General features: G+C 42.0%; 1 protein-coding gene across 1 annotated transcript in view; it reads left to right on the top strand.

Annotated features, from left to right (window-relative positions):
• The window catches only part of LOC103263728 (astrotactin-2-like), a 170,163-nt gene that overhangs the window by 142,369 nt on the left and 350 nt on the right, over window positions 1–27,444 (top strand). The window contains exons 5-7 of the mRNA XM_008061403.2: window positions 11,844–11,944; window positions 13,630–13,813; window positions 27,153–27,386. Of these exons, the coding sequence (XP_008059594.2) occupies window positions 11,844–11,944; window positions 13,630–13,813; window positions 27,153–27,386 (519 nt within the window). The remainder of the gene's footprint in view (window positions 1–11,843; window positions 11,945–13,629; window positions 13,814–27,152; window positions 27,387–27,444) is intronic.

The following is a 27,444-nucleotide window of genomic DNA, read 5'->3' on the forward strand; positions in this document are numbered from 1 at the left end:
AATTATGGTTATATCTGGGTTTCAAAGATGCTGTCCAGTATACAATAAATATATTTTTTTAAGTCTCTAAAAATTGGACATTCTGTGCTTAATTCATTCCTTGACTTGGGACCATAAAGTTAGTCTGTGTCTGCTTTACTCTAAAACAACCTATAAGAGATAAACATCTTCCAAGTAAGAAGTGTAGCTAGTCTAACTATGTGTTATCATTTAGTCCACCCCCTGAAAAACAGAGGAGGAGGAAAAGAGGGAGAATGAGGAAGAAGAGATAAGAGAAAACCAAGGAAAGGAAGCACACATCCAATAATTGCTACTAAGGCCAAGTTAACTAAAATTTTTTTGGGTATGGGTAGGGCAAGAATTGCCACAACTTTTGAAAATCCATCAAGGTAGAATCTAGTTCAGAGTAACCTTTGAGCTCATATCCAAGACTTAATCCATTGTTTTGAAAGAAGAAAGAACGGGCACATCCAAAACAAAAACAGGAATAAGAATATATTTTTGTTGAAGGACTTGTTGCACTGTGCCCCATTTCTTGTTCATTTGACCACCTCCCTGCTTTTCTGTGAGCTCCATGAAAGCAGGGGCCACACTCTTCTTTTTCATGGGTATTCTCCTCTGCTTAGCGAGTGCTCAGCCCTTAGTAGGTGTTCCATTAGTGGCAAGGCAGACACACAGAGTAAAGCTGCTCACTCTTCAGTCAGGTATCGGAGAGACACTCGACAGGCTTTAGTTGTAAATTAAGTTATATTTACTTAACTTTTAATATCAATGCTATAATTACTTATTTCTGAATTCTGGTGTTCATGGCACTGTGAATTTTGGGGTGATATTCTTATACCAGTGGATTTCAGGGGCAATAACAAGTAGAACAGTGGATGCCTAGCATTGACTCCAGATTGCTCAGGTAGAGGCAACAACAATCAACATTGGTTTCCAGACTCCGACTCCCCCCAGAGCTCTCCCCACCAGCCCTTCACTCCCCTGATTCTTTACCTGTTAGCCCATGCAGCTGGAGAGATTGAAGGGAGTGCAAGTGGAGGGGGGAGCCAATGTTTAGAGTCCTACTGCAGACTGCCTTACCCTTGTCTCAGTCAGGGCCTCCCAATCTCACCTCAGATTGGGTTGATTTAAAAGTAGAAACTAGAAATGGAGTCCTAAATACTATGGTGGTCTTTCTGTACTGGGCACTGGAATTAAATATTTATGTTGGCAGAAAGCATGGGTTGTCAGCCCGAATTGGGAGATAGGAAAGTGGAATTCTGGTGCTGAGTTGTGTGTGGGCTACATGCAGAAGGAAGCATGTAGCAGCTCCTGGTGGCTCCATTCTTAAGTCTCATTTTGGTACTACTAGACTACAGGGGAACAGAGAGATTTTGCATGGTAGCCAGCATCTAGCCGGGGGTAACTTGCACATCTGGATTCCAGCAGCCACTGCAGACCACCTTGTCCAATGCCCTCACGTCCTAGGCTGGGAGACTAAGGACAGAGCAGTGCGACTTCCCCAGAACCACACTGCTCATTCAGTGTCAAACTGGAAACCAGATCTTCAATAGGCAGTTGTGACATTAGACCTCGAGTCAGAAGAACTGTGTGAGCTTGGACGTCACCTGAACTCTCTGAGCTTATCTGTAAAATGAGAATGATTTCTAACCTTGGGATTAAATGAAATAATATAAACAAAAGATATTACATTGAATACTGTCAAAGCTCTACATTGGGGTCAGCAAGCTTTTCTCTAGAGGCCCAAGTAGTAAATATTTTAGGCTTTGTGGGCCCTATGATCACTGTCTTAGTTACTCAGATCTGCCATTGTAGTATGAAAGCAGTCATAGAAAATGTATTAAAGGCAAACCAAAAGGAGTGTAGCTGTTAAAACTTTATTTACAAAAATAGACAACAGGTCAGATTCAGCCTGTGGGCCATAGTTTGCTGACCTTGCTTGCAGTGCTTGGAGGTTGTTACAGTTACGATTGATGACATAACAAATGGCCCTGAAACTTAACAGTTTAAAACAATCATTTTATTTCACTCATGGATCTGTGGGTTAGAAGTTCAGGCAATAACAAAGCTGGCTGGGCTATCTTTGGTCCATAAAGTGTGGGGCCTCTGCTACAAGAATTCAAAAACTGGGCGGGACTCAACTGCTTGGGCAGAAATTATCTGAAGACTCTGTAACTCATCCACCTAGAGCCTAGGTACCAGGACTGCTGAAGCGCCCACAAGTGGCCTCATGTTTTGGCTTGTCTTTCTCATGCCACTGTGGCCCCATAGTATTCAAATTTTTTATGTGAAAACTCAGGGGCTCAAGTGGGAATGTTTTAGTGAGCAAGATGGAAGCTGCATCACCTATTACGACCCAGACTTGGAAGTCATACAGTGACCCTGCTAGTCAAAGCATTCATGAGCCTGGCCACATTCAAGGTGAAGTGTCAACAAACAGGGGGCCTTGTTTTAAAGCCATTATAGAAAAGATGACAGAGTCAAACACATATACACTGACAAACAGTTAATGATTACTTACCACTTACCATGGGCAAAGCACGGTTTCTAGTTCTTTGTTCCTCCTTTTGAAGTAGGTAGAATTATCATACACATTTTAAAAGGCAAGAAACGCTGAGGAAAAGAGATTGATAAGCTTACCTGAAGTCATAAAGATGGTAGGTTGTTGAATCAACATTTGAACTCAGTTGATTGGGCTCCAGAGTCTATTCTAAGCACTATACATCCTGTCTCATTGCGATCATAAAAATGAGAATATTCTTTCTGCTATTTTGTTTTTGAGTTGGAGTCTCCATCGCCCAGGCTAGACTGCAGTGGCATGCTCACAGCCACCCCAGCGTTGACCTGCTGGGTCCAGGTGATTCTTCCTCCTCAGCCTTCCAAGTAGCCAGAACTAAAGGCATGTGCTACCATGCCCAGCTAATATTTTGATTTATTGTAGAGATGAGATCTTGCCAAGTTGCCCAGGCTGTTCTCGAATCCATGGGCTCAGGCAATTTTCTCACCTCCCCCTCCCAAAGTGCTGGTATTACAAGCTTGAGCCACCATGCTTGACCTCTTTTGGACTGCAGGTGGTCTAGCAGTCTTCCCACTAAAAATCAATTACTGACATTATTACATGTTTCTTCTGGGTCCAGACTCTCTGGGCATCATTGGTAGTAAAAGGGACAAGATATGGTACTCAATTTTGTTCATAAGAAATCTAAAATATAGGAAGGGAGATTGAATTCTGATTTACTTCCCACAACCCCATGAGATAAAATCTTTGTCCCCATTTTACAGAGAAGTAAACTGAGGCTCACTGGCTAAGTTGCTACTTACCCAGTAGCCATTGGCTACTGCCCTATTTTACTCAGATTCAGACTCAGAACAGTCTCATTTCAAGTTCGTGCTCTTTGCCACAGATCCCAGTGGAGAAAAATATATGCATAACTCTGACAGAGAAAAATATCTTCGGTTCCTAGAATATCAGATCTTGGTCATCTTGGTTCAGTTTCCTCACTGCAAACAGGGGCCTGAGATTTAGAGAGGGGCAGGTAGGTGTCCCTGGATGTCCAGGTTCTCAGACCCAGACCTGGAACTGGGACTCTGTTGTTCCCACCATCCATGACTGCCACATTGTGCTGGGAATGGCAGGGAGGGGGTGATGGCAGTGGGGGTGGGAGGGGTGGGCATGAGTTAACGGGAAGTTGTTTGCCAAAGCTGTCGGCGGCGGTGGGGGGGGTGCATTTTACAAGACCAGGGCCTCTGGCCTGGAAACATCTGTTTCCCTTCAAATCAGTGAGGAGACTTCTGCCTCCTCAGAATGCCTAAATCATGTGGCGGCTGGGGAAGAGCAGGCATTGGCCTGGAGACTTCAAACGCATTCTCCTGTACTCTCGGGGACCTGGGCCTGACGTGGGCCTCTGGGGCTCTGTCCCTGCTCTTACCCCCTGTCAGATTCGTGAGAAGCTCTCACCGCCAATTAACTTCTCGGTTTCATTCTCTCACCCCTGCTGTGAGGAGGTCTGGGGGTCTTGGATGGGACCAACAACAGCTTCCTTTCTACCCACCTCTTCTGATCTTCACTAGGACCACTTACTCTGGGGGTGGGAATGAAGTCGGAACCTTGGGCCGGGGTATAACCCACAGCTATTGCTTATTGATTGCTTGGCACATGCCGGGCATCAGAGTGAGCACCTCCCATGCAGCCTCTCGTTTTGTTCCAGCAAGTACCCTGCATGGTGGGTTTTAATATTATGATTCCCATTTCCCAGGTGAGTAAATTGAGACAAGGCCTCACACATACAGTAAATGGGGAGCCAGAATTTAAAATGAAATCATCTGGCTCCAAAGCCATGACTCCAGCCCTCCTGCTATCCTGTTCCCTTTAATAACCCTTCCACTAATCACCTTTTTTTCATTTTACAGATGGAGAATATGATTTCCAGAAAAGGGAAATGAACTCCTAAATGATTAGTAGGTCATTCATTCAGTCTGTTACCCACTATAGCCAGTATTTTCTGAATGTTGGTGCACCATGTGTAGGTGTTTAGAGATGATCAGAACCATATTCTGGTCCTGAAGGCATTCACATACTCATGGGGGAAGAGAGAAGTGAACAGGCACTGACCCAGCTATGTGACATGTGCACTGTGTGACATGGGCACCGTCAGGGCAAAGGAGAGCTACTCAGCTCTTGGGAGGGGTCAAAACAGACTTCCCAGAGGACATGAGGTTTGAGTGATGCTTAAAGGACAAGGTGGAGAGGGTCAAATGAAGAAGTGGAAAGGCAACCCAGACAGAGGGTGACACAGGTGCAAAGGCAAAGAGGTGGGATCCAGGTTCTGGGACCATCAGCAGATGGATATGCTTCTATTTTGAAGGAGAGTAAGAGGGAAGGTCAGCAAGCAAGCCTGGACCTCTGGCCAGTGCTTATCTGGGGCTCAGTAATAGAGTACTGCTAAATGAATGCACATCAAAGAGCCATGCTGGGGCTCCAAGGTAAGGAATTTTTCCTGAGGATGATGAAGATGATGGTGATGAGGATAGTGTCTTGAGGATGGCAATGTCCTGACAAGGATAAAGAAACATTGAAAAATGCTTTGCATCTGAGCAGTCGCCCCAAGACATTTCCTCTCACAGTCTGTTTGCTTGTCTATTTTTCATCTTAACCTCTCAGTGCACTGAGAGTGTATGACTTTAGGAACCTGAGATCTCATACCACATAGTCTGTGGAAGAACTGGGGCTCAAACCCAGGTTTCAGCCACCTTATTTAGTGTTCTTTCCCCTGAAAGAAGGAGGGGAAGGGGTAGCAATGGTTTGGGCCTGTAGCTTCAAGTACCTAGATAGCCCATCCATCCTTATCCTTGAGCTGCCTCTTTTGTATTACATGCATCGCTAAGTAGACTTGGAGCATGGTCAGCCAGTTGTTCAAAAGGCATGGTACTGCATAGAAAGGGCACTGGGAGAAGAGTCAGGAAAGCCAGTGTCTTGACTCTGAACTTACTGGCAAGTGGTCCTTATACAAGTTGTTTTCCCTTCTGGGCCTTGATTTCCCTACCCATAAAATGAGGATTCAGTTAGGTGATGACTCGGGAGTTCAAGTTCAGATTATCAGTGAACCTCAGCCTGTTTCAGGGAAGATGGCAGAACTGAGCAGAGAGTAGCTGACACCCTTCCTGGTCCCCTTCCTGAAAAACACAGAGGTTTGACTGTTCTCTCTCTCTCTCTCTCTTTCTTTCTCTCTCCCTCCCTCCTATCCCTTCCCCCTACCCCTTTTACTCTCTGCTCTGTGGGTTTGCATGTGGTGTACACTTGTATTCGTTTCTCAGTCTCTCCCTCTTTCTATCTCTCTCTCCCTTTCTCCTCTTTCATATAAGGGATCACCCACTACTTTATCCCCCTCACAAATAGCCCCTCCAGGCCCTGCCTGGTCCTCTAACAGCTTTCAGATGTGTCTCTGGAACAGTTCTACAATCATAGCTGAGATAGGCAGAAAGTGCATGGCCTTGTGACTTTTGACCCAGGTCTGTGAGGTTGACATCTTCCTCTTTCTCTACCCGCCAGCAGGATGGCCTGAGACCTCCTCCATCCTGAGGCCTGCGCTGGCATGGTTGGTAATGGTAATAACAGTAATAGAAGTTATCATTTAGGAAGCAAAGATTGAACCAGGGCTGTTCTTATGTTATTGAGTCCTGATCCTCAACTTATGAGATATGGATAAGTCCACCCTATTTTACAGGTGAGGAGACTGAGGCTCAGAGAAGGTGATATGACTTTTCAAAGAATGTTCAGCAAGCAATTGGAGAAAATAAGGATTCTACCCAGGTTTTATATCTTGCAAACCTAAGATCCCTACTTTCTCAGTTATTTATACTGCTTGGCTAAGCAGAGAGATGATCCTGGACCCTCCTGGGTAGAGGAAATATTTTGCAGAAGCACCACCGAAACATAAGTAGTCTATGGGAACACAGTGTTAAAAAATATTCCTGGGCCTGTTATGGTGGTTCACACTTGTAATCCTAGCACTTTTGGGTCAAGGTGGGAGGATCACTTGAGTCCAGAGTCCAAGGCTAGCCTGGTTAACATAGTTCCCATCATATACACACACACACACACACACACACACACACACACACACACAAACACATATATACACACACACACACATATATATGTACACACATATACATGTACACATATATATATATATATATATATATATTTCCCAACTTTTCATGTTTGAAGGCTTCATTCACATGCCTTATTCACTACAACCCTTCTGTGTTTCCCTCTATTGAAATATATCTCCTTCTCTTCTAACCCCAAGAAAACAGTTTAAAAATGTGTACTTAAAAAAAATGTTATTATAAAAAGTGTGGGGTACAATTCAGGGTTAGGTATATAAACATTGATCATGCAGGTACCCCTGTTAATGAGGTATGCCCCTCTCTCCCATAGCAGTTTCCCTCAGCTGCCAGTCCTACCCCACCCCCAACAGTTTCCCATTACTGCCAATCGCTTTCTTATAGCATTCTAATTATTCAAGGTCCTCTTATGAGTGAGAAAATATGGAACTCTGTTCTTTGTTTCTGTGATAAATCACTGAGTATGATTGACTCCACATTCATCCAGGTTGCTGCAAAGTCCATATATATATTTGTCATTCTTTATGACTGCATAATATTCCATTGTGTATTATGTACCACATTTTTTTTATCCAGTCCAGCTTTGATGGGCAACATGGTTGGTTCCATGTTTTTGCTATTGTGAATACAGCTGCAACAAACATACATGTGCAGGTATCTTCTTTGTAGAATAATTTGGTTCCTCCAGGTATATTCCCAACAGGGGAATTGCTGGGTTATGTGGAAGGTCAATTTCTAGTTCTTTCAGAAATCTCCAGACTGTTTTCCAGAGAGGTTGTACAGGTTTGCATTCCCACCAGCAGTGTAGAATTCTTTTTCTCCACATCCTCGCCAGCATCTGTTGTTGTTTGTTTTATTAATGATGGCCATTCTTACAGGGGTTATGTGGTATCTCAGTGTGGTTTTGATTTGCATTTCTCTGATGATGAGTGAGGCTGAGCACCTTTTTATGTGTTTGTTGGCTTATATCTTCTTTTGAGAAGTATCTATTCATGTCTTTTGCCCACATTTTTTTTTAAACATATTTTTTATTTTAAAATTGTGGGGTACAGTTAAAGGTTAGGTATACATTGTGCAGGTACCCTTGTTGATGAGGTGTGTCCCCCACCTCCAGACAGATATTGACTACCGTTAATCCCACCTCCCTTCCCCTCCCTCCCCCCTCCCATATTTTCCCACCACTGTCAATCCTTTTCTTATAGTATTATGATAGTTGTTCAAGGTCCACTTATGAGTGAGAACATGTGATACTCAGATCTTTGTTTCTGTGAGAGATTACTTAGCTCACTTTTTAAAGGGGCTGTTTGTTTTTTCCCTTCAGTGCATTTGAGTTCCTTGTAGATAACAGATATTAGGACTTTGTCAGATATACAGTTAGCAAATATTTTTTCCCATTCTGTGGGCTGTCTCCCTGGTCTCTTGATGGTTTCTTTTGCTTTGCAGAAACTCATTAATTTGATGAAGTCCCAAGTGGGACTTATTATCTATCTTATTTCTTAAAGTATTGGCCTTTAGGGTTCTGAGTAGGAATTGGTTCCCGGTTCCAATTTCCATAAGGGTGTCTCCCACGTATTCTAAGATTCTTATAGTTTGAGGTGTTATGTTTAGGTCTTTGATCCATTTAGAGTTAATTTTTGTGAATGGTGATAGGAAAGGGTCCTGTTGCAATCTTCTGCGTGTGGTCAGCCAGTTTTCCCAGCACCATTTACTGAATAGATTTTCCTCTCCCAAGTAGTTGTTGTTGGAGGCTTTGTCAAAGATGAGTTGGTTGAGGAATTGAGGCTTTGCTTCCGGAATCTCTATCCTGTTCCATTGGTCTATGTGCCTGTTTTTATACTAATACCAGGCTGTTTTGATTACTGTAGCCTTATAGTAGAGTTTGAAGTCTGGAAGTATACCTCCTTCTTTGTTTCTCTTCCTAAGGATTATTTTGGCTATTCGTGGTCGTTTGTTTTTCCATATGAATTTCTGTATTGTCATTTTCAGGTCTGAGAAGAATGATGTTGGTAACTTAACGGGTATTGTGTTGAATCTGTAGATTGCCTTTGGTAGGATGGACATCTTAACAATGTTGATTTTTCCTATCCATGAGCATGGTATAAAAAAATGTATACTCTTGCACAAACACTCTCTATCTGGTCTTTAAAAAAACCTCCCACTTAGAAACCACTTTCTCGTGTATCACTCCAGGAAGTCCATGAGTCATGCACTGTCTGTGAAATTATCTTTGGGTTATTGATGGAGAAATGAGATGGGCATACTCAGTTTCATTCATTTACTTACTCACATGCTTATGGAGCACCTCCCATGTACCCAGCATAGTGTTAAGTGACAGAAATAGAGCTGTGCCCACACTGAAGTCCTTGCCCCCTGGGACCTACAGGCGAGAGTTTAGATCCTGCCTCTGCTGCTTTTGAGATGGATTGGCAGGTGAATCTAAGTGCTCACACCATGTTTCCTCATCCTTCTCTCACCTCCCCACATTGCTACTTGCTTATTGTTACATCCCAGAGTTTCTTTGTGATCTTGTTCCTGATCCCCCTGCTTGGCTTTCCAATGATAACTCACCTCACAGAGCCTTACATTCATTTTATTTATTTATTTATTTATGTATTTATTTATTTATTTATTTATTTATTTATTTTTGAGTTGGAGTCTCACTCTGTCACCCAGACTGGAGTGCAGTGGCTGCTCCCAGCCACCGCAGCCTCGATCTGCTGGGCTCCGGCGATCCTTCCACCTCAGCCTTCCAAGTAGCTGGAACTACAGGCGTGCACTACCATGCCTGGCTAACTTTTGATTTATTGTAGAGATGAGGTCTCGCCAAGTTGCCCAGGTATGTCTCTAACCCCCGGGCTCAGGCAATCCACTCACCTCAGCCTCCCAAAGGCGCGGGATTACAGGTTGAGCCATCGAGCCTGGCTGAGCACGTACATTTAACATCAAGACTATAAGTGTAGTGAAGTGGCAGTTACAGATGCCAGGGGCAGAGAAGTGAAGTGAGCCCAGAGACATGAAGCAATTTTCCCCGTGTCACAGAGCAAGGTAGTAGAACTAGAATGTGAACCCAAGTCTGACCAACTTCAAGAGTAGGCTCCTTCTTCCCTCACCCCTTGCTTTCTTCACCATGAAGTTTTGACTCATAGTACTTTTTATTAAAGCAAACTTCGAGGTATTGGGTCATGGGGTATCAAAGCTGGGAGGGCCCATGTAGATTACTCAGTTCAGACTATGCTTTGGAGTAAGACAGACCATAGGTTTTGCTCCTTCATTTTCTGAATCTATGACTTTGGATATATTGCTTAATTTTTTAAAACTGCAGTTTCCTCTTCTGAAAGATGGAGATAATAAGGGTGATTGTTTTAGCACCTTTTCATCAGAACAGAAAAAACATATGAGATGGCACTGCCTCAATGTAGTTGGGGTTCTGCAATTGTGGCTAATGGAGTCAGACTTGTACAGTTGATATCCACAGACCTGTGGTCAGAAGACACTAGCTGACAGTGATTACAAGCATTGGCTTTGGAGTCAGACAAACCAAGGCTTACACTGCCAGTCCCAGCAATTACTATGTAACTCTAAGCAAGCTGCTTTCCCTCTCTGAGCCTCATGTATAAAATAAAGACAGTAATTATACCCCTGTTTTAGGATTGCTTGGGGGGAATTAATTGTGATTACTAGGTAAAACTGTTTAACTCAGTGTTTGATACCTGTTAAGGTTTTAGCACATATTAGTTGGTATAACTAACTCATATTTGTTGTCTAATATGTACAGTTAATCAGGCGTCACCTTTACCATTCTGAAACCTGGCCATCAGTGTTATGCTCATTTTATAATAAGAGATAAGCAGAAATGCTGGGAAAGAAGGAAATGAAATAGGGCCACTAGGACTCCAGTCTCCTCTGCTTAACATGGGTAACCCTGTATCCTCCTCACGACTGCCTCTACCTTTAAAGGCTAGTGAAAGAAAATGGCACGACACAGACAGGACACTAAGATGCTCAACCCTTCTATTCAGGCTGTCCCTGGCCTCCAAGGCTCACAGCCTCTGGAAAGTATTTTATGCTCCTTTCTTAGGCTTTGTTTAAACAACAGAACTTGGAGATCTGGGGATATGAGGGTCACAGAGCCTTTCCAATGTAGGGCAGAGGACAAATACTGCTCTAGAAAGAATTTTGTACTCTGGAATAGACCTGAGTCCTCCAGGTCTGTGTTTTACTAGTTCTTCCTGCCTGTAGTCACAAAGTCTACTTTCACCAACACAGCATGGGGCTTCAGATGACACCATAGAAAGTTGGAGACATGGCTAATAGCTAGAATAACTCTCAAACTCCCTGTCATGGCCTACAAGATTCCCACCAACCTACCTTGTCTCACTTTGTTCTGGCCACACCAGCTGCCTATCCCTCCACCCGTCTGGGCTCCTTCTCTTTTCAGGTCCTTTGTACTCACTGATCTCCCTGCCTGGAGTGCTCATTCCCCAGGTCTTTCTCCTATAAACTGTTTCTCATCATTCAGGTCTCAGATCAAACCTTTCCTCTCCAGGAAGTCCTCCGTGGACTACTCTCGAATGCACACATACCTGTGCCCCCACATTAGTCTTTTTCATGTTATTCTGTGATAATCCCTATCACAATTATCTGATTTTTTGTGTGTATACTTCCTGATTAGCTTTATGCAAGCAGAGACCTTGACTCTATTGTTAGCCTTTATAACCTTAGCACCTAAAATCGTTTTGGCATATAGTGAATGCCCAATATTTGTTAAATGAATGAGTGAAAGAATATATAAATGAATAGATCCTGCCATACAGGATAGCATTGGGGCTTACTTCTGAGACCCTGGACTCAGATTGGTTTAGATCAAATCCCTGTTCTGTCCCTCCGTAACTGAGACCATAGAAAGATACACAGTCTAAATCTCAGTGTCCTCACTAGTGAGTTGTTGGTGATAATAAATTCCTCCCTTTTAGAGTTGCTTAATTGCATTTTAAGAGATTTCAGTGCAAAGTGTCCAGTAGGCAGTCAATGCTCAATAAATGCTTTATAATTAACATTTCCCCTCCCCCAAATCATTTCTCCTACAGCCTAAGCATCCCTGTGCTCTTTAGACCACTACTTCCGTGCCATGATTTTGTGTCCCTCCTTGCAACTTCCAGGGCCTTTTGTGAAGTCACAGCCTGGTGCTCTGTTTTCTTGCTGTGCTACAGGTTCACTCTGTATGCTGTGGATACACGAGGGAGGCACTCAGAGCTCAGCACGGTAACCCTGAGGACAGCCTGTCCACTGGTAGATGACAACAAGGCAGAAGGTAGGTGACTCATTTTTTTTAACCTCTCAGGTAACTCCCATATTTCCCCTAAATTCTGCACCCAATGGTCATTAATCATCAAATACACATACACATACATATTGGCACAAGGAAAGCAAAGTGAAGGAACTAAGGGAGCAAGAGGAACATGGAACTGTATTAATCAAAGCCATGAAGAAAAAAATTTGAGGTTGACTAGCAGTATGTTTGCCAGAGGAAAGACCTGCTCCTCTTTTATTTATAGTCCATGCTTGTTCTGAATTACAGGCCAGGAATGGTAGAGAGTCAGAAGTATCTTCCCCTTGGTATAGGTTTTTTAGGGACCAATCATTTTCTTCCACTTAAGTATATGTTAAAGCTGGCAAACAAGTGGCACTTAGAAGACCATTGCACCTTGTGCCTGTTGCAGATACCATCAGCAGAACACAGCACGCTGTCCCACCCAGCCCAGTGATGCCCTCAAAATCCTCAGCACAGAGCTACAGTCAGTGATGATCAAAGCTAGCATGCAAGGTTAAATCTTTTTGGTACTTCTAGTTCACGAAGTTGTAAATATCAGGCAAAAACACTTGAAAAATTAAAACTCATCAATCAGATCTCCAATGTATTTAGTTCTTTGGGCAATGTGTAGATGCAGTTTCTACATCAACACTAACCAAATGCGATGGTAGTTCTTGAGTCCTGGTGGACTGCTTCAAATTGGGCATTATTTCCCAAAAGTTCTGATACAAACAGAACAGTGAAGACATGGTCTCCACCTTTTAGGAGTTCACATTATGGGTGGAGAGGCAGATATTTCCATAAATGGTTCAATATTAAAGGCTTTATGTGTTGCCAGACAAAGGGAAACAGTGAGTTATTGTGCCTCAAAGGTAAGGATTTGAAATATTTTCTAGTAATTTTAAAAAATTATCATTTTAAAATAGAACATGCACAGGGTTAAAGATAATAAAAATTAAAAATCAGAGTAGAAAATAGTGCGAAGTAAATGCTTTCTTCATCCTGACCCTAAGTCCCCAGATTCTTCTGAAGGCAATTGTTAGTAATGATTTGGGGATTCCTATAGACTCTGACCAGAGTTTTCTAAACTGAAAGAATGTGCCTTATACTCATGAAGCACTTAAGTTACATTGATTAGTAAGAGTGACTGAAGCAGTAGAAATGGCCATGAATGACAAACAGAAGAGTCTGGATTTTCTTTGAAAGTGTTTTGAACGGGGATGTATCAGATCTGATCACATAAATGTGCTAAAAATATTACAGAGGGATGGGAGACAGAAGAAGGGAAGGGAGACAGGAGGAGATGAGCCAAGACAGTTTATTTATGCCTTTGCACTTATTTAAAATATTATATTTAATCACAGGCACAGTCATTATATTAATAGTTAAGCTTGCAATTATGAGCACTGACTTATGCCACACCCTGTGTTGAATGTTTTGCATCAACTTTTAAGTTTAGTTCTCCTAGTACACCTTCAGAGTAGACGTTATTATTTCCAGTTGATAGATAAGAAAACCCAACACAACTAGTCAATGACATATTCAGGACAGAATTAAGGTTTGTCTGCCCCTGGAGACTATGCAAGTAAACTCTCACAGCTGTGCCTTCCTTGGTGCAATCCCTGCATCTATCCTTATTTTTTGCCACTACCCAGAGATATGTTTCTGCCCTTCTTCCCTCTCAGAAATAGCTGACAAGATCTACAATCTGTACAATGGGTACACAAGTGGAAAGGAGCAGCAGACTGCCTACAACACGCTGATGGAGGTCTCAGCCTCAATGCTGTTCCGAGTCCAGCACCACTACAACTCTCACTATGAAAAGTTTGGTGACTTTGTCTGGAGGAGTGAGGATGAGCTGGGGCCCAGGTATGGCTATATGAGTGTGAGTGGAGGGGCAAATTTTTGGGCCCTTTCGTCATCGACTGAGGACATGGTTTATCAAATCAATAAAGATGACCAATGCCTTAGTCATGTCAGGGCTCAAGATGAAAAATGGGCAGAGGGAATGAAAGAATCTTGGATTTTAGCTACTTGTACCCCATGTCGTACAGGGAAGGGGCATCAGTCATTATGAATCAATCATTATCCTTGCTCATCTCTCACCTCCAGTTCTACAGATAGGAAACTTAGGGTCCTTGAAGGTTTATGTCCTAACCAGCATCACAGAGGGGCACAGTGGCAGGTCCATGGTCTATAATTCAGGGCCTCTCTGACTCTTCCATAAGAAAACTGAGTTTTTTCTAGAGTAAATAGCTATGGTCTTGACTAAAGTTCATTAGTGATCTTGACAAAATAAATGAATTAATTCAACATGCATTAAAGCATTATTCTTTTCCCTAGTAGTGACTGTATCACTCACTGTGCTAGGACCCCCCGAATGGTTCAAATAGAACTAAGACACGGCCACTACCTTCTAAAGTGTCATAAAGTAGTATATGACGTGGTAGTTGCATGTCATATCTTGTATCTAACAACAGTATTCATTCATTCATTTATTCATTCATTCAGCACATGCTTAACAACACCTCTTCTATGGTAGTTGCTGACAATGAAATGTAAAAGGATAGAAATGTGTCTACTTGGTTTCCTTTTGCAGGTGATTAAACAAGCAGTTACCTAGAACAGGAATGATAGATGTCATGAGAGCAGAAGAAAATAACCCTTTGGGAACATAAGACATAGGCATCTGGTCTAGGTATCCCAGTGAAGGCTGCACTGGGTTGAGACTCCGAGGCCTAAAATTTGGGGTAAGATGAGTACGGGGAGAGAGTAGAGTGTTTTGGGCAGAGGGACTAGTCTAGGAAATGCTCAGAGGAAATGATGTTACTTGAGAGCAGGGTTTTCGTCTCAATTTCTGGTGATTTGCCTGCTACCTTTAAGATTTTTGTCATCTCATCATACCATGTATACTTTATTTACTTGATATTTACTTCTTAAATTCACTTCTTATTAAGAATATATTTGAAAGGAAAACACTAGATTATCTTGTAAAGGGAAAACCAATACCATCTACCCTTTATAGAAAATTAAGCCTAAACATTTAATACAATGGAACAAAAACAAACGAACAAAAACCCAGAAAACATGCTGTTCAATCCTAGCAGAGTCTAAGGCTGGCTCTTTGAAGGAGAGATTAGCCAGAGAAATGTTAAAGACACAACCCCAAATCAACTTTTAAAAGAAGTAATCTAAAGGAGGAACGACTATAAAGAGGTAATCCAATCACTTTGTAAGTGTGATTAGTTGTTGTTTAATATTGGGTCTGTGATCACCTTGAGACCCAATTTTACCTCCTAAAGATTTTACCTCCTAAAATCTTTTCCCCACCTCAGAGACACTTGGCCTACATTTTGGTAAAAACTGTGTTTGGAGGAACTGAAGAATTTCCCAATAGTTGAAGGAAGGTACATGATAGCAGGAGTGATAAGTGACAAGAAGCGGAGGTCAGCAGAGGCTGGATGCCCTTTAAGTTGTGTCTTCTCTAGGGTAATGACAAACTTTTCAGACCTTCAAGAGGGAAAGATCCCTCTGGCATGGGGTAGAGTGGTCAAGGTAAGAAGGAAGCAATGATAGCCCAGAGGTTGTTGTGATAATTGTCCCAGGGAGACAGTGTGGTAATCTAGGCCAAGGTAGCATTGGTGCGTTGAAGAGAATTACATGGCTTCCTGAAATACCTAGTGGGTAGCTCTTCATACTTTAAAAACCTTCAAAATACCCATGTACGGTATTCTTGCCATTTTTTGATGATACTAATTTTAGTATCTTACATTGCTTATATGTTTACTTATGTATTATCTTTTTTCCTCACTACAATTTAAGTATGCACAGTTAGTGTCCTCTATATTCTATTCACCTTGTAATAAGTGAAGTCCCTGTGGGGTTAAATGAGGTGCTGAGAGTTACACAGAGCTTGATGTAAAGACTGGTTCTGCCTTGAGCTCTCACCCTGAGCCCTTACAACACTTGGCCTCGAAGAATTTGAGGCCCTCAAGGAACAAGATGAAAGCTTGGTCAAGGGATAAAAGGGATACTTCCCTGGGCGAGCCTTATCAGTTCTGTTGGGTTCTGGACTTTAACTTTCTTCCTTTCACGTGACAGGAAGATTCTTTAGATAAAAGGTAAAGCAGGGCAGACTGACAGGCACAAGTACAGAGCCCCAGATGAAAGCTGCTGTGTTGAGTCATCTCGGCTGCCATCTTGTCCAGGGACAGAGAAAGGTATCCCACTTTATCAGGCTTTCCCACAGGGCTCAGGGAGTTTGAGTGGAAGCTAAACCAGAGCTTTACTCCTAACTTTGTCTTTACAACCCGCTGGGATCCTTTATGACCCTCAAGGACATAAATCTTCTGTTCTGGAAAGGCTGCCTGGATGTCCACAGAAGCAGGGCAACCCACTCAGTAATGGACTGTGATAACCTGCTCACCCCCAGTAAGCCAGTCACCAGCCACTGTCTGGCACCCCCCACACATATCACCCAAGCTTCCTCCTTTGCTGATTTTTCTAGTCTCCTGGAAGGGATCTGAGATTGCTCCAACACTTCACACTGGCATGTCAGCAGGAATCAAAGGAGCTGCATCCTAGTCCATCCTGGCACTGCTAATCACCTCACTGTGCAACCATGGGCTCTGCACCTTTCTGACCCTTAGTCTCCTCATCTATAAGATAATGAGGATGAACTAGTGGTATGTGTCTGTGTGGAGTGCAGTGGCACACTCACAGTCACCCCAGCATTGACCTGCTGGGTTCTGGTGATCCTTCCGCCTCAGCCTTCCAAGTAGCCAGAGCTACAGGCACATGCCACTATGCCTGGCCAATTTTCTATTTATTGCAGAGATGCGGTCTTGCTAGGTTGCCCAAACTGGTCTCGAACCCGTGGGCTCAGGCAATCCACTCGCCTCAGCCTCTCAAAGTGCTGGGATTACAGGCTGAGCCACCGAGCCTGACCTCTCTGAACTTTCAAAGATCTCTAGCTTACAGTTGGAAACAATAGAATTCCGTGAACTCTTAGATATTCTAACATTCTAAAAGCTTCAATGTCCTTGCAAATATTAAGACTTGAAGAGAATTCACTTCATTACTTGATAGCTTTGTTGATTCAGTCAATGTGCTAGTTATGTGCCAGGCCATGTGCTGGGTCTGGAAATAAGAGAGTGAAGAAGACAGATCCTGCCTTTACAAGGCTTGGCCTCTAGGGAGAAAAAGACTGGTCAGCAGGCAGTTGCAGTTGTACATGTCACAGGACATATTTGGATGGAAGGGTGTTTTAGAGCAGTGCATCTCAAACTCTACTATGCCTGAGACTCACCAAAGGGCCTTGTTAAAATTCAAATTGACTCAATAGTTTGGGATGAGCCTGAGATTCTGCATTTTTAAAATTTTTCTTTCTTTTTTTAAAAATATGAGATTCTTCATTTTTAACAAGCTCTCAGGTAATGCCAATGTGCTCCTCCCAAAACGCACACCTGGGATGACAAGGTTCCAGATACAAAATAGCTGGATAAATTAATCCAGACCTAGAGCTCAAGGAACAATCTCTGGGCAAGAAAGATAAGTTTATGCCTAGAATCAAAGAATGAACAAGGGTCCTCCAGGTGGAAGGAGGAGGGTCTTCTCATCAGAAGGAATAACCAGTGCTAAGATGAGAGAGGGTGGGTTAAGGGAATACACTTTCATCAGGAAATACAAGTCTTATTGGAAAAGAGATTTCAAGGTGAGAGGGAAAACAAGAAGAAGAAGACTGGATTATTTAGCAAGGAAGGCTCTTGTGAGTTCTGTTTAAGAGTTTATTCTTTCTCCCAGATGCCATGTAAAAGTTTTACACAGAGTAGTAATTTTGGTAAATTTGCTGTGCCTCTTAAGCATTAGCAAGTGTGCAGAACATCAAAGTGTAAAGGAGACAAGACACTTCTTGGAAGCCAGGAGTCCAGGATTTCCATCTTAGCTTTGCCACCTACTTGCTGTGTGACCCTGGACAAATGTCATCTTTACTCTGGGCCTCATTGATTACATAAAAGGGCTGAACTCCAAAGTCCCTTCCAGTCAGAAAGACAAGGGACCAGAAAGCCCTGAAGGTCACAGAAACCAGAGAAGAGGCACACCATGAGGTCCATTTCACCTCTAGCCCTCGCTTCTTGTTTCCCAGGGATCCAGGCTGCTAAAGTGATAAGAACTTTTCCTAGGAGCACACTGAGAACTGATATCATGGGATGAGGTCTATTAGGATTGTCTGGTCCTGTAATCACCAAGCCCTAAAATGTTTTCAATTATTTCCTAAATCTGTGGTCATATGACCCCATAAGATTTAGTGACAAAAGGACGTCTTTTACCTCTGCCTAATAAATCTATCAGGCCAGTGTCCCCCAGAGCCTGGTTCTCATGACAACTACAGGTTACTGCAAACAGCTGCTCAAAGAAGACCTGCTGACTCCCAGCTGTCTCAGCCATAAGGTTCCTATTAGGAGACTTGAAAAACTGAGCTCATATGTGGCCAGGGACCAGAATTTTCTCCGGTCAGAACATCCTTGACCACTCTTGGGCTTCTCTATTCTTTCAGTGAAGTTTGGTCAAATTGATAGAGAAAAGATAGCAAACACTTGAAGAGATTTTTGTTTCAGTGAACTTGATTTATCTAGACTAGGAATGTTATTTTTGTGAAGTCAGCCCCTCATGTTTCCATGGCAGACATTGCTAATAGATCACAGAAACCATCACAGGCTGTATTCAAACTGGGGTGTTTCTCAAAATAGCAAGTTACCTGAAAAGAGTTAACATGTCCATTGCTATGTTCTTAATGAAAATAAACAAACCTGAGATTTCGCTGTACTTTGTATTAGCTCCTTCTTTAGATATGTTGAGTTAACTCTCTTGGAATTTTTAAGATATTGAGAACAAGAACAGACTTAGGCTTCTGGGTCATATTCCTATAATCAAGCCTGTACTTTTAATTTTTTTCTGCATTTTTTGACATTTCTAAAATCAATATGTATTGTGCACAATGGATTTGCACATTTTGTTGTATTCTTTTCTTGAAAGGCTGCTATTAAAGCATTGATACCCACCCAGGCAACTTGGCGAGACCTCGTCTCTACAGTAAATCAAAAATTAGCTGGGCATGGTAGTACGCACCTGGAGTTCCGGCTGCTTGGCAGACTGAGGTGGAAAGAACGCGGGAGCCCAGCAAATTGAGGCTGTGGTGGCCGGGAGCATGCCACTGCACTCCAGTCTGGGCGACAGAGTGAAACTCCAACTCAAAAACAAATAAATAAATAAAATAAAAAATAAAGCATTGATACTTCTTGTCATTCAAGATCTCTTAGAACAAAGAAATACTAAAAAAGTGCACTATGACTTTGAACAAGTGTCCCATGGATCTATTTATCCACTGATAGTATAGCAAGATTAGTTATCACCTTGAAGTTCTCATCAGCTCCAATTGAAGTAGCTTCGGATCAGTTGAGACTTAGCCTTTCCTACCATTATCAAGAAATGTATTTTTGAAAAGATCTCATGATATCTTTTGAGGGAATGGGGAGGAGAGGAAACCAATTGCAAGCACTTTCCCTAATCACCTTACAAATCACATTTCAAATCTGATACTGAAGATATATATCCAGTGGTAGTACCTGAGCTTCTGACTTTCTGCTTGATAGGAGTGATCTTAGGCTTAATGTGATTTAGATTTATTCTGAAAGTAACCTTGAAAAACTACTAGGAAGCCATAGAACCATGGTTTCATTGCACAAATTCATCACACTAACTTTAAAATATACATATTTCATGTTTTTAAGATGAAAATTTTTTATTTTGTTTCAAAATAATTATTGCTTATTCTGTAACACCCAAATGATACAGAAGTAAAATAAAAATTAGAAATTTTGCACCTCTCAGCCGCATAATCCCAACTCTACCCCAGAGATTACATTGTTGATAGTTTACACATATATCTCCATATATGCGAGGAGGTACCCAAAACACCCCCAAATTATCTTTTTGGAGGGTTCCCCCTTGTAGTACCGACTTCCCTGCTAGGTCATTGTCCTTGGAATCCACTGGTTTTTATCTAGAAGTTTTGAGAAGATTGCATCATGATTAGCAAAAGGAAAGTCCCAAGTTGTGGCAAACAGGTGACTGGTTCTTCCACAATGGTAATGCCCCTGTCAATACCATGCTGAGTGTTCAGTAGTTTTTGACCAAAAAATGGCCTGACCTCCATCTTCCCTATTCACCTGATCTCACCCCAAGTGACTTTATTTTTTGTTTTCCCCAATGAAGAAGGCCCTCAAAGGGAAATGTTTTGCTGATGTGAAAGAGGTGAAACAAAAATTTCAGAAGCACTTAAAGGTATCAAAATGAACAACTTCAAAAACTGTTTTGAGCAGTAGAAAAAGTGTCTTGATAGGTGTATTTCATCAAACAAAAAGTACTTTGAAGGTGACTGAAGTTTAAACATGTAGGAAAAAACACAAAAAATTTTTATAAATAGATTTCAGAATTTCTTGGGTTCCCACTGTAGACATGGATATGCATGAAACTAGGGAAACAGATACAGGCTTAAGAATGTGTCTGTATCTAAAACCACACTCCATCTCAATCATCTCTACTACATTTAGCAAACACATATACTATATTCTGTTAACTACCTGTTTCAGCAGCTTAACAATATGCTATACAAATGTTTCCCATGGATACATATGTAAATATTTTGTATTTTTGAAAGGGCTTCTAGCCATGCAAATACATGAATGCATCACACATTAGTCTGGTTGTCTATTAAAGACCAACATCTCATTTCACTTTTAGAGTTTGAAGACTAAGAAACAGAGAATCAGTGGAATTATACAAATTGTCCAAATTTATATTATAGCAAGGTTACCCAGCTATAAGTGTCGGAGTCCCAATTCAACTGGTGCCCTGTTCAGTATAACACATTGCATCCCAAGATACGTACATAGCTAAGAGAAAATGTGATATGGATCTCCAGAGATAAATGAAATACTTCAGCAGCAGAGGGAAAAACATGACATATAACTGGGAAGATCTAAAAGACTTCCTGAAGATGAAATTTTAGCATGACTTTGAAGCATAAATAGAACATCAATAAAAGTGGTCCTCTCATCTCAGGAATTTAATGCTTTGGCAGTTGTGTCACAGCAAACTCTGATGTAAACTACTCATTAGACTGTATTTCTCTATGAATCAAGACTCCCCTACTTTTTAGATTGAAAACAAACAACAATGACAAGTAACAAAAACATTCCAACTCCCACTGCTGGCATACGCCTTTCAGAAACATTCTAAATTTGATCACTTCCAGTGATAGGGAACCTCCTACCAATAGAAGAACCCATTCTACATTTAGAGAAATTCAGTTTTAAGTTTTTTATATGTAGCCAAATTTGTCTTCTGTTAATTTTAGGATAGTTTTATCAATAGTAGTTTGGTGCCTTGCAGCAGATATTTGAGACCTCCCATAACTGTTACCTTGGTCAAATCCTATGACTGACTGGCCTGAGGCTCACTTTTTACCACCTGTAAACTAGGAGCAAAATGTACACTCTGTAGCTGAGTGTGGTGGTGCATGCCTGCAGTTTTAGTTATTTGGGAAGCTGAGGAGGGAGGTTCATCTGAGCCCAGGTGTTCAAGGCTGCAGTAAGCTATGATTGTGCCATTGTACTCCAGCCTGAGTTACAGAGTAAAATCCTATCACTTAAAAGAAAAAAAAAGTATACACTCTAAGATTGTGGTGAGGATTAAACTTAAGATGATGTTGCATAGGTGGTTTCTGATACAGTAGGTGCTCAGTCAATTCTAGTTATTGTTATACCTGTTCTTGAGGTTTTTGTCCACTTGTCTTCAGTTGCTAGAAAAACAAAATCATTTGCCTAAATCCCCTCTTCCATGGACATGCTCCATTCCTGCTTTCAGCTTAGACAACTTGCTTTTGAGATACTCTTCAGCATCATATACTCTCTACAGTTTACAAATGTTTCTCTTACCAGAAGTGACTGTATTCTCCAGATGTGGCCTGACCAGGGCAGTATGAATGAAGTCATTAGTTCCCATAATCTCTGCCCTCTCCACTTCTGAATACTGTGTTCCAATTTTTTGCAACCACTTCATGCCCTCGACTCTCATTAAGCTTAGGGTCAGCTAACACACAGACATTTGAGCTCAACTCGAGGAGGGAGGAGGGAGAGAGGCCAATGGGAACATTTCCTTATTGCTTCTTTTTTTTGCCTCCATTTCAGGGCCCCCTTAGAATTTGAGTTTTTGAAAACTGTGTCAACAGCTGATTGTGTAATGATACTGGGAATAGAATGGTTGGTTAAAGATTCTACGGTTCCCTGGGCAACTTGGCGAGACCTCATCTCCACAATAAATCAAAAATGAGCCAGGTGTGGTAGCGCGCGTCTGTAGTTCCAGCTACTCGGAAGGCTGAGGCGGAAGGATCACCGGAGCCCAGCAGGTCGAGGCTGCGGTGGCCGGGAGTGGCCACTGCACTCCAGACTGGGTGACAGAATGAGACTCCAACTCAAAAAAAAAAAGAAGATTCTACGGTTCCTGGAGAAGTGTCATCTGTACCCATCCACTGACTCCTTCACAAGCCATCCTTGTCTCAATCTTGCCTGCTAATACAAAGATAGATTAGTGTGTGGTGTCCCTCCTTCACCTCTTGCTTCCTATCCCAGTGGGCCCGAGTCCTATCTCCAAAGAGAGAGAGATTTCATTTCTGGTATTTGAGGAAAGTGGTCACTCTGACCTATGATTTCCCCTCCAGGGAAAGCTTGAAGTATGCTTGACCATGGATTTATGAATCTCCACTGCCTACAATTTATTACCCAGCACTTTTGCCTTTGGTCTCTTTCACTTTCCCTCCTCCTCCTCCTCCTCTCCAACCCTTGAGCCCCTCCAATCCTTCCCTCCATGGCTCTTCTGTCCTGTTGTCTAAATGCAAACACTTGTTTAGTGTCTAGTATGTACAAAATCCTGTGATAGATGCCTGTGGCAGGCATTTTATCTCAGCCTAACCACAACCCTACAAAATAAATATCTCTATTCTAATTTTACAAATGAGAAAACAGAGGTTCAGAGAGATAAAGTAACTTGTCCTAATGGGCTCCAAAGCCTATGTGCTTTGTACTATAATATCATGGCTGACATTTACTTAAAGCTAAACAATAGGTAATAACCCATATTATCTGTCTGCCCAACAGCACTATCAGTATTTGCATTTTACTAATGCCATGACTAAGAGTGGCATTGGAAAACTTTCTCACAATCCATGTAGCTATAAGTTATAGAACTAGGGATATGACTCTGGGACTCCAGAGCCAACCAGTTCACCTTGACTCTGCAATCAGGCACCTTGGTTCTAGCTTTGCCTTTGTTACTATCTTAAGGTGATCCTTTAAGGCAAATCATTTTCTCATTTCAAATCTCAGTTTCTCATCCATACAAAAGGAAGCTTTGTCCAGTTGAGCTCCAAGACTCTCTTTGAAGAAATGGCTGTTCTTTTGGAGGCACAGCATTTGGACACGTTGGAAGAATTGCCTTTTCTAACTCCTTATTTTGTATTTATTTATATTTATTGATTATTTTTATGACTGTCTGGATCAGACATGCTTCTACAAGGCTTAGAAGAGTCTGGATGGTCTGATCTTGGCCAAGCTTCCTGGTCTCCTACCCATTATGTGCACTGGTCATTTCAAACAACTGGAAGCTCATGCCCCCTCCAGTCTAACTTGCAATGAGCTATTTCCTCTGCCTTCTCATCTACCTGGAAAAAAAAAAGTTTTATCATCGAGGACATAGCTTAGGTGTTAGTTACATCCTCTAAGAAGACTTATCTGAGCCCCAAACTGATGAGTAGGTGCTCATTTTATGTAATCCCATAGCACCCTGCGTAGTCTCCAACCCAGCACTTTGCCCCTGAATTAGAGGCTGTTTATATTTCTGTCTTTCTGCCTCTTGTCACTGACTTATAAAGACTCAATTCATATCTTAGACTACTTCAACATCATCAGTGCCTGCTGGTGGTGGTAATGATGATGGAGATGATATTCTCTAACATATATCAGGTGCATACTGCATACTCTGTGCCAGACACTTTTCTAGGAGTTTGACATGTATTGACTTATTTAACCCTACTAGAACCCTATGACTGAGCCATATGTTATTCTCTTTCATAGATTTTTTTTAAAAAAGGAGACCGAGAAGTTTTTACCTATACAGGAATAAAAATCAAACCAACACTCCTAAGTACACCAACTGGAAACAGTTAACACCCGGATATGCCCTCTGTCAGGTCTCCTGCTGCCATGTGGTTCCATCCACTTAATTTTCCTCAAGGCAACTATAAATATTTTTAAGCAGTTCAGCTCTAAACTTGCTACTTTGATTCTTGAAACCCTTCAACAATTCTTCACTTACCCTTGAGACAATAATCATAGATAACATTTATTATAGATTTATTATTCCTTTTTAATTTTTAACAAGACACTGTGGTGAATACAGTTATTATTTTCATTTTATGGGTGAGGTAAGAAAACGGAGGCACAAGTGTGAAGCAATTCATTAACTATCACATAGCAAGTTGGTGGCAGAGCTGGAATTTGAACCTGAGCAATCAGTGCTCTAGAGCCTGTAGATATATCATTACTCCATCATGTAACCAATGCCTCAGTTTCTAAACTTAAATGGCCTGGCTCCTGCCCACACCTCCAGTGTTCCACTGTGTCCCCTCTAGTACACTCTATTCCAGCCATAAATTCTCAGGATATCTATGCAGTCTCTTCTCTCTATGCCTTTACCTGTACAGCCTTTTATGCCTTTTCCTCTTCTTTATCTAATGCCTATTCATTTAGAAGATTCAGTATGAGTTTCCCTTCCACTAGGAAACTTTTTTGGACATCCTTGATCCTATTTGAGTACCTTCTTTTGTCTTTACACAGGTCCTGAGACTTCTTTTCATTATTGTTCTTGTCATGTGTATTGTAATCTCCATTTGTTTCTTTTCCACTGAATCGGAAGCTTTGCCATATAATAAATACTCAATAAATGAGCAATGAATGACTTTATCTCCTTCAACTTCATGACAGTCCCATTTTCCAAAAGAAGGAACAGGTTGAGAGATGTTAAATACACTTCCCAAGGAAACAGTGTTATGAAGGAACAGAGCAGGAGCTCACATGAGGAAGTCTAAGAAAGAAACTCATTGGGCTCCTCTTGGTGGGGGGAGGGGCGCTGGCCCTAGAGGAGAGAGGACTGTGGAGAGAGTGTGATTATGAAGTGATGAATTGTTGGCACCTCAGGAAATATTCCACCCAAGTGGTGAACTATACAAAGAGGACTTTTCGAAAGGCACCTCATAAATCGTGCCCACAAAATGCACACTCATAAGCCCGGTCCTTTTTCAGCTGCCATGCAGGTGCCTAACACAGTCTCCTATTTGTGGGGTCTGTTGTCATAAAACTCCCTCCCTCCTGCAGTATCAGAGGGCATGGAGAGGACAGCAGGAGAGAGAACCTCTCATGTAGCCTCCCAGGGTGATTGGGTATCTTGAAGATACTGGAGCATAGAGAATAATGAGTTCTACATGGAGACAGATATTTTGAAACTGAAATTAACTTGCAATATGACCTGGGAAAAAGACATTCCACTCCCTCTATAAGCCTCAATTTTCACATTTTTAATAAGAGGTCAGACTAGGTCAGTGTTTCTCATGTGGGGTGGTTTTTATTCTCCAGTGGACATTTGACAATGTCTTCTGACAACTTCATTGTCATGACTGGGGTGGGCGTTTATTGGCAGTGAGTTGAAGCCCTGGGATGCTGCTAAACATCCTATAGCACTGTTCTCACAACAAAAATTATCAGTCCCAAAACATCAATAGTGCCACTGTTGTAAAACCCTGGATTAAGTGATTGCAAAGACTTTTAAATTTTTCTCTATGCAGCCATCAGATCTCTCACAGATCCTTTCTCTGGTGCTGGATACAGGGCTCTAGATAAGTTCCTAATGATGAACATCATGGTATAGAATGATTCCTGCTAAGACTAGTGTTCAGTTTGACCTTGATCCCAAGGCATCATTGTAATAATTCTTTATAATAGCAGCTATTGGTTATTGGAGGCTTATTCTGAGCCAGAGGTTCGGCATTTTTTCATACTCAACTTGCAAGGACAAGACTATCATCACTCTTTTAGAGATTAAAAAAATGAGACATGGATTTGGGGACATATATTTAGGATTGGTTGAAAGAGAATCTCAGAGAGCAAGATTTCCAAATTTCCTGGCTGGGTGAAAAGAGTATGAGGAGTTAATGAAGCAAGAACACAGACAGCTGGAGAGGAACTTCGTGGGTGTTTGGGTCTAGATTCAAACTTAATGTATGACTTGATCAACTAATGTCTTGACTCTGAACCTTGCTTGGGCTCCTCACTCATTAAATGAGGATGGAAAGAATATATTCAAGATAATTAGGAAGATTAAATATGTTTTTAAAAATGTATGTAAGGTACATGCCCAGTGTCTAGCACATGGTTTCAATATATTCTAGTTGTTATTAATGTTATTTTTTATCATTATTACAATAGTTTCAATTTAGTCAGAGCCCCAAGGCTGGTGGCCTTCTAAATCCCAGGTCTTCCATATTTTAGACGCAAAAATCCTAGGCCAAAGGCTATAGCTCTCTTTCATTTTTCACACATTGAGTAATTGAAGAGCACACGTCCTAAGGTAATTTTTTTTTTTTTGAGTTGGAGTCTCACTCTGTCACTCAGATTGGAGTGCAGTGGCTGCTCCCGGTCACTGCAGCCTCGACCTGTGGGGCTCCGGCGATCCTTCTGCCTCAGCCTTCCAAGTAGCTGGAACTACAGGCGCGCGCTACCACGCCCGGCTAATTTTTTATTTATTTATTGTAGAGATGAGGTTTCGCCAAGTTGCCCAGGCGGGTCTTTAACCCACGGGCTCAGGCAATTCACTCACCTCGGCCTCCCAAAGCACTGGGATTACAGGCTGAGCCACTGAGTCTAGCTAGTAATTTTTGAATAAGTGTTTGAAATACCACATGAAAGTCAGGAATATATAGCAAATTGTTGGGACAAGAAGTTCTCATTTGTTTGTTGGTCTTTATTCCCTTCCACTAAGGCCTAACCCCTGATCTGGGCTTCTTCCTTAATCATTGCTGTCTTGTCCTCCCTTTCAGGAAGGCCCACCTGATCCTGCGGCGACTAGAGAGGGTGAGCAGCCACTGCTCCAGCCTCCTGCGGAGTGCCCACATCCAGAGCCGTGTGGAAACGGTGCCCTACCTCTTCTGCCGCAGCGAGGAGGTCCGGCCTGCAGGCATGGTGTGGTACAGCATCCTCAAGGACACCAAAATCACGTGCGAGGAGAAGATGGTGTCCATGGCCCGAAACACGTATGGGGAGTCCAAGGGCCGGTGAGGGAGGGTACTGCCCTCCATGAGCACAGAGACTCTCCATGAGAGGGGGAGCAGT

Source organism: Carlito syrichta, unplaced genomic scaffold (assembly GCF_000164805.1).
Source record: "Carlito syrichta isolate Samal-C Ts95f unplaced genomic scaffold, Tarsius_syrichta-2.0.1 Scaffold94731, whole genome shotgun sequence".
Lineage (NCBI taxonomy): Eukaryota > Metazoa > Chordata > Mammalia > Primates > Tarsiidae > Carlito > Carlito syrichta.